The sequence below is a fragment of the Neodiprion pinetum genome, chromosome 5 (assembly GCF_021155775.2).
Source record: "Neodiprion pinetum isolate iyNeoPine1 chromosome 5, iyNeoPine1.2, whole genome shotgun sequence".
NCBI lineage: Eukaryota > Metazoa > Arthropoda > Insecta > Hymenoptera > Diprionidae > Neodiprion > Neodiprion pinetum.
Genome location: NC_060236.1, coordinates 26,865,738 through 26,879,324, shown reverse-complemented (window position 1 = coordinate 26,879,324; position 13,587 = coordinate 26,865,738). Strand labels below are relative to the sequence as shown.

Sequence of the window (13,587 nt, the reverse complement as noted above, 5' to 3'; positions counted from 1 at the left end):
CGCAAGAAATCGAGAAACGAAGTGACGTTGGCAAATGGCTGTGGTTGAGCCTCGACTGTCGAGTATCGATTCGCGGAACCGTCTGAAGTTTGATGGAAGCTAAATTGCCAAGGTTGTTGTATCACCACAGATTCCGTCGCGAGACCAGCAACGGCAAGACGAGGCAGCAAGATACAGGTGTGTTTGAAATTAACAATGAAAATTAATTTCTTGACATTTCACAGTGGCCACACATGTGAGAATCTCTATTGATTCTCAAAAATGCGTGAAAAACTATTGATTCTCTCTAAGTCTGACGCCATTTTATCGCTTCAGAGAGGAAACAGTTCGAAATAAGTTCACGATCACCTTTGTTTCGAAAGTTCAAAAAAATTGTTGCCCTATAGTTTCATTCCAATTTGTAATCACAAGAGCAACCGTCTAACCGTTTGTCCTTAGCAACAAACCATAATTTTCTTTCCTGACAATATTTCTGCAGTGAAAAATTTTTTCACTAGTCAAATAAACGCTCGGTTTCCTTTTTCACAAATTTTCAAAAGAATTTTCCGTTATTTTACTCTCGAATTGTTCTGTAAGGTAAAAGAAAAAATCTAAACTTGCGTAGGCCTGCTTTACAAAGCCTCAACTAGGTGGCTCCTGCAACTTGGGTGGAATTCATGAAGTACCCTGAAATACTGAAAAGACTTTGACCAAAACTGTCAAATAGTGTAAACAGGGGGTGGCAAACAGTAGGAAGTGAGAAAGGTGTGCAAACACGAGGGATCGTATTTCGTGGAAAAAATAAGTATCTGGTAAGAATTAAAAGTAGTTATCGAGCTGTAAAGTGCTCAGAAACCGTGCAATGTTAGTGTTGACTGTTAGTTATTTCTAAGTCAGTTATTCGCTCTGGAGTTCGAGTCAGCCAGTGGTTTTTCCATCACGTAGCGTCATCTGATGCTTCATCGTGCAACTGATTACGCACGTATTGACTGAGTATATTTTTTATTGCAGAAAACGAAGACAGAGGATTTTCCGCTTTACAAACGTTGACAGTAAGAAGACACTGAATGTTCGTCTGCACGACCGCGAAACTCGATCAAATATTTGGAAACCTTGCGCCTTGATCTGAAACTTCCAGCTACTGCGCACAGATGGCGAGAAGGTTCTGAATAAAGCGGCAAATTTGAAAGGGAAGGGAGATTAGCAAGATGGGCGAGGAACGGATCGAGCGCGTGTTCAAATTCAAATTCCCGACTTGCACCACGGGTCAGGACTACGAGCTTGAGATTCCTCTGAAGATCCCACACGATGGATGTATCAAGGAGCTTACTCACCGATTAATTTCCGCTTTCAAGCTGCCCTGCTACGTTGAGGACGACCTTCAGAAGGCTCTCGAGATCGCGGTGAAACGGTGGACTCTTGAATTCCACGACGACAGGTCGGAGCGCCTCATAAAAGCGGCGCAATCTGGTGACCTCGACGTAGACGAGGTGATCAAAAACTGGGAAAAACTGTACAAAGAAAAGACGACTGCCTATGCCGAACCCATTGGGACGACCGACGAGGAACTGTTCGCTGCCGCCTATCACAGACTCGTACACTCGCCCTCTCTCGAAACGATTCTTCAGGCTGAACACGAGTTTGGCAGAGCGGTGACCGAGGTTGTTCGGATGAGGGACACGGAGTTTGAGAAGTTGACGCAAAAGTTGGTACCGCTTTCCCTGTCACGAGGGGTTGACCATGCTTGAAGGCTTGTGTGTACTTCTCGGAAAATTAAGTGAATTCATTTGAAGTCACTTGATGTCATTTGAATTCACTCCAAGGCTTACGAATTTATGAAAATGGGTGTCAACTTTCTCCTAATGCCGTGACCCATGTGACATAGGTTACTTCAATATCTTGATCAAGACCCTGAAACCACCCTGTAGTAAACAACACTTTTCAGACAAACCGACGAGGTCAAGGTAGCCGTGGAGACGTTGGAAGCCGGATCGACGGAAAGATCGATAAATGAGATGCTTGGAAGGCACTTCGAGGAGCAGAGTCTACTTCAAGGCCACTGGGGCTCCAGGGTAGACGCGCTGAAGCTTGAGCAGCGGAGGCAGTACCGAAACTGGATCATGCGGCTGCTGGAAGAGCAACAGACCAGCATGCTACCGACACCAGTGTGGGTAGTCCACCAGTAACCGTGTAGCTGATCTTAATTCCACCTTCTTTGATTTTTCTTCTGATCCCGCAGAAACTCCCCGATTGTGCAGATGCCACCGCTCCGCGCGACCCTCGGAGACTTTGGCGATAGGAACGACAAAGGAGCCGCGGATTTCCCGCAGCTAGAAGAGAGCTTCACGATACACCTTGGTTCCCAGATGAAGCAGATGCACAACATACGAATCATGACGGGGGATGTGTTCGACTTTTGCAAAACTAAACACGGGGACTCGGGGTGTGTGGGGTGAAATTTGGACCTTCTAGCTTATCTGCTTTAGTTCCTTCGTTGATGTTCATCCTCCTACCTTTTCTACTTCAGAATGGACCCCACCCCGCAGAGACTCCAGACTGCCCTCGGTCTCTATTCGAACGACCTCTGTGGCCTCGTACTTTTGACCGACAACCACGTAGCCAGTTATTCAGGGATAACTAAAGGTCTGGTCAAATTTTTATGCGTTGATTGCATGATACGACGAATCTATACGTAGTCGTAATTAATCGTTGCCTTACAGAACTCTGCTCAATATGTCAAATGACCACGGAATTTCACTTCCCGTCTTTTGATGAACAGCTTGAAAAACTTCGCGATGATGTCAAGGATGTTGTGACATGGAGACAGGCTCACCAAAGGGAAGGAAGCGATCCCCAGGTGAATTCAGCATGCCGGTACACGGTCATAGGTCGACAAGTGTTTCACATGAATTTCTGTTAATTTCCTTATCGTTTTGGTTCTAGGCGAAGAAATCAACTGGAAGTAAGAGTCTGCAAATTGGAGACGTTTTTATAACACGGCATTCAAACCTAGCTCAGGTTCACGTAATATTTCATATGGTGGTTCAGGACTCCTTAAGATCAGGTGAGGAAATAAACCGGTATTGTGGTTCACCGCCGCAAAAATGGGCTAAAATGAACGTGACAATTTCAGGAGAAATTAACTCCCGGCACCCGGCGATCTTAGGTCTAAGGAACATACTGAAAACTGCCTGCAGCAACGACGTCACTACTCTGACCATACCAGTCCTATTAGTCCACGAAATGTCTGGGGTAAAATGCGAATTACTCATTTCTGATATGTTCTATTTATTATGTTAAGTCTTGATCACGAAAAAAATGTGGCAATTCGAACTTTTTCTCCAATTAGGATATGACTGTGGCTTGGTGTACAAAACGAGCAGAGCTAGTTTTCAAATGTGTCAAGGGTTTCATGATCGAAATGGCGTCTTGGGGAGGTGCCGAATTGAAGAACTTACAATTCTTGGTCCCGAAGGTGAGAAAGTTTAAGCGAGTTTTAAATCTGTTGTTCACAGCACTTCGTGATGAATTTTTTTTAAAGCGAAATTGGGGATATTCACAAAACTGAATGAAACATATTATATTGCAGGGAATGTCCGAGGAAGTTTTCGGAACCTTGGCCACAATGTTGCCGAGTATTTTTCGAGTGTCGAATCCTCTCGTCTTCAAAGCGACCGACACTCTTCAAACACCGAAAAAATGATTTAGCATTGTATAGAAATAATTCCTTTAATCAAATCTAATTGTAATATACATACTAAAATTACATTTATAAGAATATTTGCTGAAAGGTTGATGGATTTGTGTAATGAACCCAGAATCTATTAAACCCAAGACGACTCGATTATCCACAGCTTATCATTTTTCACTTCCCAATCGCTCGAAAATAATGGAAACATAAATACCGCACTTTGTCAATATATTTTGTTGCTGAATTGAAAAAATATGCAAACTTCTATCGCCATTATCACGCCAGTATAAATAAAGCACGAAATCAATAACGAGTAAACAATGTAATTATTTTCAACATAGTGGATAAAGTGTATATACATCCTGTCACAATAAGAGATAAAAATCGTATCCATGAAAAAAACAATACAAATCTTGCAAACATGGTTCCTCGTACACGTATAGAAGTGCAATTAGATTCAGTTAGCTGTGTAATAAGGTGTGATTATTCTCGAATATCCACGAGGCTGAATATTCGTCCCTGATGGCAATTGAAGTAACCGCAGCAGAGACGAGTATCAATAACGGAGAATCAAATTGGCGGAAGTAAGCGCATGATTATAATCTAAATTCTGCATGCGTTCTGCATACACGCGCGCTTATATCTGTAGACATGCGATAATTCGACTTTTTAGAATGAACTCTGCGAGTGTTGTAGCCACGGATATAAATACATAAAACTCCTCGACGGAGGCGTTGCGCAGATAAAGACGAGCTGAGCGATAAAATTTCTCTGAATGCAAGTTCCAGTTATTCATACATTATTATTAATTAGAATGCTGTTTGCATAAATGTATTCACTCGTTAACAATCCAGCGGCTTAAATGCATGCGATCTTTTCAATTCACGCTGTACGTATATATGTATACCATCCGAATTTGAAATTTTTCTGACATTTGCAAGACCGATAAAGATATTCTACTCAGCGAATAATAAACCGTTCTCAAAAATTGAAAAACTATTGGATAATCGTTAATTTGTAAATTGCAACTTAGTAACGCACAAAAATAAATTTAATTAATTTACCAGACATTGTTATCAAATACAGTTAATAAATCTGGTTTCACTTAAAATTAATAACACAGGTTATTGTTTTGAACACTTTTCTGTCAAATCAAAAAGCATTTGTTTGGATCAAAAAATGATTTCTTTCACCACACATGTGGTAAACTCAACAAATCTTTTCCCCGCGTTATACGCGTGCATCCGCATGCACTGTTAGACGCGAATATAGTGTTATAATTATATGCACATAGTTACGTGCACATAAATTATACTTACAAATAATTGTCGTTATCAGCGTCATGCGATAGTATTAGCGATACTTATCGCTTATCGCCAGCTTGTTTCCATTGACTTACTATTTTCTTTTTCATTTCTTTTGTCTTTTTCCGACTACTGCCGCATCATATGCGGCTGCAGCAGCGTCAGTCTTGCAATGCAGAGTGCATTGGGCACGTCAGCCACACAGAAGCTGATTGAATACTATTTATAAATCGAAAAGGGATTTTGGAATCCATCGATTAATATTTTCAATAGTTTCTGCCATTACCGGAATTTTTGGTTGTGTTGATATAGTGTGGATAGGTTAACGCGAACTAAGAATGGTTCATACAGTGAAGTAGTTTGAGATTAATGACGTAGAAACAGAATGGAGGGAAAAAAAACAAATTCAAAATTGAAAGAACAACAATAAACTTGGAGTCATGTGAAATTCTATACATAAACGCACCTTTTGTAAAAGAGAAAACAAGGATTCGTAGATTAGGTATAATCCATCATTGACTACAATATTCCATTGTTATCTGGAGATAAAAAAAAATGCTGCATTAGCCTTTCGGCATTGACCTTTCGCCATCCGTGCTGGCCTACCGACCAACGACTTAGCAGCACCACTTTTCTCATTAGTGCAGTTTCAGTGAGAGCTGCAACTTCTACGCGGATTTCTCGCACTTGTGGAACCATCGCCAGTAATTACTTTCGCTAAACTTCGACATGTGGGTTAACATTATTTTCGTTCTGACGGTTGCGCATTTCGCGGTAGCGACGGACAAGGTTTGATTATTTCCTGGTTTTCGTCCATCGATTCTTAATCACCGCAAACAGTTTGTCGGTCGCTTTTATACGTTTTTATTAATCTGGTTCCTTACAGCTGGACTTGTCATGGAGCGGTTTGACCAAGGAGAAGTTCTTCAGGGACAGCAACGGGTCGGTATCGAGCCGGGTTGAAAAGGCAACGGAGCTCAACCTGCGGGGTAATTTCTTCGACAGTTTTTCCGACTGTGCGGCGTACCTGGATAAGCTTGAGATCTTGGACCTCTCGCAGAACAACCTGCAGCGTTTCTTTTTCAAATGTAATACCGAGAACAATCTAGCCAGTCTGAACGTCAGCCACAACAAATTGCCGTATCTAAACGACACCGCGCTGACCACACAAATATCAAAACTGCAAGTGCTCGACCTTTCCTACAACGTCCTGCAGCACATCACGCATTGGACATTCGAGCACATGAAGGTTCGGTATGAACAAATTTGAAAATTAATTAGGTACGGACTAACTGTCGCCGTTTCCGTTTTCCAGGCGCTACACGTGCTCAAACTCAACGAAAACCCGCTAAATAACAACATAGACAAAGATGCGTTCAAAAATCTTGTTTCGCTGGTTGATCTCGACCTGACCAACGTCTCGTGTTCATATTTTCCCGCGGGTTTGTTTACTCCGTTGGTAAGTCTAAGGCATCTCAGCCTGAGCTCGAACCCTATCAAACAGTTGCCTGAGTTACCGACCGCTATACAAGTCCTGGACATATCGCGAACGAACATAATCAGTCTGGGTCAAATCGCCGTGTCGCATCTGAGGATCCTGAGGATGAACGACATGCCTAGATTCGAGTGCCTGAACCTGACTGACCTCGCGAACCTAAGGAACCTCACCGTTTTATCGGCGGATAACTGTCCCAATTTGACCAGCCTCGCGGTCCAGCCACCCAGCGAAGACCTGCTGCCGCAACTGCGCCGGCTCTCCGTAAGAAACTGTTCGATCGTCAGAGCGGGTCGTGAACTACTGCCGGTGATACAGCGCGTATCGGACCTCGACCTGCAGCTGAACCCATGGCAATGCGACTGCGGAACGCAGTGGATAATCTCGGTTAATTCGACGAGGAATTACTCGAACGAAATGAGGTGAGGACGAAGATTAGTCGGCTAATTTTTCAGACCCGCCAATTTTTCACGCGTCATTTCAGGTGCAAGTCGCCCCCCGAGATGCGAGAGAAACTCCTTTTCGAAGCGCTCGACAGCGATCAGTACGACTGCAGCTACTACAAGCATTACCTCGCTCTCTGGATAGCGCTTGGATTTCCTTTACTCGCCGGCATTGGCGCGGCAATTTATTTCATCGTCAGGGAGGGCTTCGGCCCGAGGGGATTGAGACGCGCAGTCACAGTATCTTACAGGATTATGATCACGAAGTCCGAGGCCGAGGACAAAATCCTCCAGCACAACGACATTACCGACTACCCTTAGAGGCACCCTGTGTCACCGGCTGCCGACCGACAGGCGTGAACCGACGAGGAGGGCTGGAACGAGAATCGCGGGACACCCTAAGCGATTTTATTATCACTCGTGACGGGGTTAAAAGTCATTCTTTCCAATGTGTTGATACGCTTTATCTTAGAGGTTAATTAAAAAACGCGATTATGAATAGTCAAACAATTATTTAAGTGTAATATATTACCGTGTATCAGTTTATACGGGAAAAACAATATTTACCACTGTAGAAATTTATCAAAAACGTTAGTTGCACATGTATCTTTTCCATATCTTTCTCCCTAACCGTTGTTGAGTTGTGAGACGTCAATATATCTTTTCCTCTTATTCTTTATCACTCTCTTGGGCAATGAAGTTCAATTTTTTATTCCAAAAATGAAACTGGTTGATGGAAAAAAAAGATCATTATTATTATTATTATATTAAACGAATTGTAGAAGAATATTTTGTAAGAGGATAAAAAATAATTTTACGCATAGACTTTTAACCCTTCTGTTAAGAATAGTATTCGATGAATTAAAAGCATCGGATTTTCATTCTCTTGCTTTCTTTTCGCGCTATAAATAATTCCACCGAGTGAGCCACTTGATATTGAATGATAGCAGCTTATTAATTCTGTACATTGTAGATAATAAATAAGAAACCACCGTTGGGCAGATATAATACGCTTCATTACTCCCCAATGATGTTGTATGTATGAAAAATGAAAAGATACGTGCTTTCATAATACGTGCTCACGTCCAAAAAAAGGAATGAAAAGAATCACATGAGAAAGGGTTATTGTCAAGAGTTGCCCCCGAGTTTTCTTTCATACAATGGATGGAAAGAAGAAAAGAAGAAAATTGTTACAAGAAATCAAATAAACAGATGAAAATTTTTTCAAAGAGAACAACAAATAACCGTTGATGTAAAGTAAAAGTTGATATTTTGAAAAAAAAAAAACTTTCAGCGGAGAGTTTTTTCTCTAGCAAGTTGAGGAGGAGAAAAAGTATGTTTTTAACCGTGTAAATAATCGTAAAAAAATATCTCGGGTATATGAACGTAACCACTAGACAAAATTATATTTATATCTACGTATAAATTGAGTTTTACGAATTTGAGGGCCAGTTTTAATGCCTCGTCAGAGATTCTGACGTGTTTCTTGATCGCATGTGATGCGGCGATCAGCCTTTGTACCGGGACCATGATCTTTCCATCGGAAGGCTATTGAGTTACAGCACGAGGTATAAAACACACCCATACCCAACTATAGCTACCCCCATAGAGGTTCAACGTCGAGGCGAATATTATACGTATATAATACATGTGTATATACAGGTATATGGAAAAGTACATAGCGGTCAAAGGCTCATGTATAGTATCTTTATTATAGCGATCGCACTGAATGGAATATTATAGACTACTTTGCTATACACCGAGCTGGAGCCAGAGATATTGGATGTCTGTAATACGATATTTCATTGGAGCCAATTTGGCGATAGCCAATGCTCCGGAAAAAGAACTATTATGCGCTTGTGGCTTGCGGCTTCACACTGGCTGCTGCTGCTTCTGCTTCTGCTCTACACCGATACACAAAATACGGTACTAGGTCCTTGCCTACTCATAATACAGGTAACAGCCCAGCGCCATTCATTGCTGATCCGGCAATGATCTTGAAATTCAATTTTATAACGACCGTGACGATTTAATCGAAAATCTCGTCACCAAATGTTTTCCATCAAGGAATCATTTTACATTTCTTGTTACATCTTACACGGTTGTGTAAATATTTCATTTTGCTCGAACGAATCATCAGTCTCGAAATTTCGTTTCATTTTTTAAACCGTTTCAATCACCAAAGTTCTAGCTTAAAAAATTCTACTTCAATCGCACAAAATTAATACATACGCCTCCCTCGAAATAACGGACTTCATAATACAAACCATACGTGGAAAATAACGATGGTCTCGATAGTTTGAAGCAAAACAAAAAAAAATTTAAAATAAGAAATTGTGGATCGTACAGTACCTAAATAGTTGAAATTATTTACAAAGTTACGGTAGTCGAATAAAAGACAACAAGGTAAAAGTAAAAGCCGTCAACGTCGTCAAGGATTATGTTATTATATTACAGTAATAACAATTATCGGTATCGCAGAGATTAGCGATAAGGCGTCGGAGACACGAACATACGGGAATGGATGTACGGAGTTTAGTTGAGGCGTGTAATCCCGGGGTCCGTTGCATGCGGGGTGTGCCTAAATGAATAATAACGAAAACATAACCAACCCCAGTACGTACGTATAAGCGATGCTATCGCTAAGTAGGTACGAGACCGACTGTGCATGTGCGCACCTTCCCGATCCTGATCCTGCTCTTGCTCCAGGATTACGTGCACGCATCAACGCCCTCTTCATGGGTGTAACGTATGAATTTATGCCGGGTTATAACATCCTCGTTGGAAAGGTTTGCGGTCTACCGCTAGTTTGTACGTACCTCGACACTTCGCGTATTAAATGGGAACGTCGCGTATGCGTTGGTATAAAAATTTGCATCTTTTGAAGAAATAATAAACGATTGAAATTTACTCGATTTAGTGAAATATTTTCTTGCGTTATAATTTTATCGAATGAAGAATCGTTCACTTTTATTGTGCGGAAAATTTTCTCCCGACCGCAAAGAAATCGATTTTAATTTTGCCGGTCGCAGTCGACGAAATATTTTACCGAGGAAGGAGAAAAAAAAATTCGTATTTCGTCAGATGAACGGGAAGATAATGAATTGAAGCAGTCAACGTTTATTGAAACAAAATTAATATAACGTGAATTTATAGAACGTATATTGTATTATGTAATAGCTACTAAATATTTCACCGATAGCCCCGCGCAATCAATTCACTTCATTTATACGTCGACTGTAATTTTCCTCAATCTGACTAAACAATTTTTCATTTCACAGTTAATGAGTGAAAATCTCGATTTTCGGAAATATCGCAACGCAGAATATGCGGGAGAATCGATTAAAAAAAAAAGTTGAGATTAATGCTCGTAATGTTACGGTTCGACAATTTAGGGTTTCGAAAATTCGAGAGACAAAAAAATACCAAACTATTCCATAACAGGTTTGAAAATTGTGATAACCCGGATGAATTTTACAATTCACGTGATATAACCGCTTGTGATCAATTGCGACTTTGCTTTTCAATTACAAATTTTCGAAAATCAAATTCCAACCTCTAATTTCCATTCATTGGCAAAGAGAAAGAAATGACAGATGAAAAAAAAATTTTTAAAAATAAGTAAAAAAAACCCCAAGTTGAATGTATTTTCACCTATAAAATTTCCGTTGTGTAAGAACCGAAGTAACGTCCATCATCAGATATGTAACGTAGAAGGTTCGTAATAGAAAATAATAGAGAAGAAACGGAGGAGTACAAGAGCAATGAAGAAGGTATAAATTTTATATACCTGCATTAGCTTGACAAACACGCATAGACGCAGGCATACCAACCTTAATACCTTGCACTGAGACCGAGGTATGAATTCGTGTAATTAGTGACGACAGGCGATTGTGAATGAGCGATTTTGGACCGCTGCAGCGGTACAAATACGGGCACAGTAGTAAAATATACTGACAATGTCGAAAATTATGTGATTAAGGAGCTGTACAAAGCCGTGTAAGAAGGTAATATGCACGTTAAAACGTTAATACCAGGATGTTAACTGATCTAGGTATAGCTGTACCCTATTCTCGACAAAAGGTCTACGCCTTCGGAGATAAGCTGCTTAACGTCGAGATCCGAACGCGTCGATTTAAATCGCATCGTACGAATTTTACTACCGATGGCCAAGTTTGTACAGCTTTTTCGGTCGCTGCAAATATCCAGGGGCAACAAGGCATCGGATCAGGAAACCGGTAAACCAGGTGAGAATTAGCCGAACCCTCATCGACGCTGGTCAGCTTCTTCGCCAAAACGTACAACCCTAGTAAGTAGAGGACCTACTTTACTTGACTAAGACCTTTACCGTTCAACAGATTTTCAGAGGATTTTCGGACAATCCGGCACACCTCGAAATAGGCGCGTTCCAGATATTATCGAAAATCTTTTCTGACCTTCACGCACTTAGCACTCTTGTACGTAAACATCCGGTGTACAATTTTCGCCGAATTTTGCGAATTTAAACAATCCCACAACTTAAGTCCGGCAACAGTTTGGTTCCGTCAATTTTTTCGGATGACAAAATCATCGGCGAGTTTCTTGTTGGTACGGAATTATAGTCGAGACTTGAAAAATTTTCTTGCCTTTCATCGCTAAAAACAGTATATTATTCGTAAAGATACGATTTGCGTGATCGTGAGAACTGGTTTTTTTTTCTTTGTTGTTGGTTTTTTCATTTCTTCAAGTCTACGATTAATTCAAACACCGATTGGCGATTCCGTGCGACGAGACGCGAGAATTTTTAGCGACGGTTAATTTCTAGTCGCAATGTAATTAGTTAGTCCTAGCGGTTTTCGGGGGGAGGTGGAGGTTAATTGCCAATTTCCGGTGAGGAAGTCGGTGAGATTATTTGTAAAATGATACTACGATCGATTACTGTAAGTACTCGACTTATGGGAAGTGTAAGTGGAGGGTTTGTCTTCGTGCGACAAACGTTTCGGAATTCCGAATAACATTTGCCAAGTTGTTATACGCATTACTGCGCAGGTATGTGATAATATGCAATAAGCCTGCATGCGTGTAATGGCTCTTTGTTGTAAACTGTATTAGAAACGGAAGTAGACCGTTCCGGCGCTATCGCGAATATCAGAATTCACGTTAATTGAACCAGTTCGACGCGCGTAAGTATTACGAGGATATTTTTCAGGAAGATCTTTGAAACGGCAAAGCGTAACAGTAGCCAAATTGTACAATGAAACTTCAAAGAAACTGGAGAGCGGGCGATTGAAAATGTAAGCCGCGAGTTAGACGGAGTGTAATGTTGTTTAAAAATTGACTCCGCATCATCGCCGCGTTTCGTATCGATCATTCCAGCCGTAGGTATACAAATATAGCCACGATGAAATCGGAGTATACACGAGAATTCAGGGGAACGCAAAATACGTATATCGTGTAATGTCGATATTCCTTTTGACGTCAAAGGAATCCGAACACAACGAAGTCGTCGAAGTCTTGCTTGAAATGAAGTGACGAAGAGTAAGCAGGGGAATAAGAATAAGAATAAGAAGGACAGCTTCGTGACACGGGGTATACAAACCATCGAGGAGGTACGAAAGCTGGAAATCGGTGTGGGGAAAACCGGCGGCGTAACGGGCATTGGCTGTTGCTTCGTTGTCGAATTCCTGTCTATGGGTCAGGCGTGAGTGAAAATTGACCAAGAGCGATTCGCTTCGGGAAAGTGATCGCAGGGTTCGATGTCAGCTCGACGACCGAGACGGGTACACCCCTAAACCAGCCCTCCGTACTCTGAAAGACACCGGCTGATCGTGATTGTGAAAACGAAGAGTGTGAATCGGTCGAATACAACGGGTGGAGGTGAAAAACCGCAGCTGAATCGGTGAGTAAAAATAAACCGAGGTCGATTAGGAGGGAAGGAAGCGGCGCACTTCGAAGGACCATTAAGAATCGATGGGGAAACGGTTTGCGAGGGTGTCGGGACGGCGGGGTTTCGTCGTTTGTCAGAAGTCGTAACAACAAACACCTTGGAGCCGTGCGGCTAGTAGCGTGGCGGTCGCATCGGCTCCTCCTTGCTTGCGATATCGAGTTCCCGGTGCTTCCTGCGGCGCGCTGAAGGCGTCGCGACGCGCGTCTCGGACTGACGCGTGACGTCCCTGAGACAGCAATAACAGCCTCGGCCGAACACAGAATCCGCCTCCGATGTGAAAGTGCATTCGGGCTTAGGTACGGTCGCCTCTTTTCACCCGTCAGAACGAGACTTGCGAGAGATGAGGGAGTATCAGGGGGATAATTTCGGGTAGAAAGAGGTGGGAGGAAAACAAAGGAAACAAAGAATAACAAATTGCAATTAAGGAGACTTGGAAACCTTGTTGCGAATCAGCAGCGCGTGCGGTTTTTTCCGAAATAATTTATCAACGAATTATTCGGCATTAAACAACATTGACGATAATTCGTCGATTTTTACTTCGTCGAGAGGGAGAAGAGAGAGACCGTTGTAAATCTGATAAATCCGAGGGATATATTTGGACGCATATGCAGGGTATAGAGCTGCGGTGGGATTGGGAACGGAATCGGGGGAGCGTAAAATATGCTCACCGTAGTGAATAATTCGCGAAATTCAAGTACAATATACTGCTCGAGCACAGGGATGCGGAGCGAGTACATATTCTGCCAACA

The 13,587-nt window shown here is 41.9% G+C and overlaps 3 protein-coding genes across 5 annotated transcripts in view; 2 read left to right on the top strand and 1 right to left on the bottom strand.

Annotated features, from left to right (window-relative positions):
- Aos1 (activator of SUMO 1) overlaps positions 1 to 13,587 on the bottom strand; it is a 34,327-nt gene that overhangs the window by 3,611 nt on the left and 17,129 nt on the right. Inside the window, exon 1 of one of the 2 annotated variants that reach the window (XM_069136662.1) lies at positions 2 to 141. The exons of the other annotated variant lie outside the window; for it this stretch is intronic. The gene's annotated coding sequence lies outside the window, so the exon portion shown is untranslated. Of the gene's footprint in view, position 1; positions 142 to 13,587 lie in introns of those variants that run through there. 2 annotated transcript variants of the gene reach the window in all.
- LOC124220201 (FERRY endosomal RAB5 effector complex subunit 3) lies at positions 50 to 3,826 on the top strand. 2 transcript variants are annotated; one of them, XM_046628742.1, is made up of 11 exons: positions 50 to 177; positions 605 to 791; positions 991 to 1,684; positions 1,925 to 2,146; positions 2,219 to 2,422; positions 2,507 to 2,622; positions 2,700 to 2,836; positions 2,923 to 3,043; positions 3,113 to 3,231; positions 3,329 to 3,454; positions 3,569 to 3,826. In XM_046628742.1, the coding sequence occupies exons 3-11, from the start codon at positions 1,188 to 1,190 to the stop codon at positions 3,680 to 3,682; spliced, it is 1,656 nt and encodes a 551-aa protein (XP_046484698.1). In that variant the 5' UTR covers positions 50 to 177; positions 605 to 791; positions 991 to 1,187; the 3' UTR covers positions 3,683 to 3,826. The 2 variants fall into 2 exon arrangements, with proteins under 2 accessions (XP_046484698.1, XP_046484699.1); XM_046628743.2 differs by lacking the exon at positions 605 to 791 and having other exon boundaries at positions 83 to 177.
- Positions 5,150 to 8,126, top strand: LOC124220204 (leucine-rich repeat neuronal protein 3). Its single transcript, XM_046628750.2, has 4 exons — positions 5,150 to 5,763; positions 5,861 to 6,223; positions 6,290 to 6,891; positions 6,954 to 8,126. Exons 1-4 carry the CDS (start codon positions 5,704 to 5,706, stop codon positions 7,231 to 7,233), a joined length of 1,305 nt encoding a protein of 434 aa, XP_046484706.1. The 5' UTR covers positions 5,150 to 5,703; the 3' UTR covers positions 7,234 to 8,126.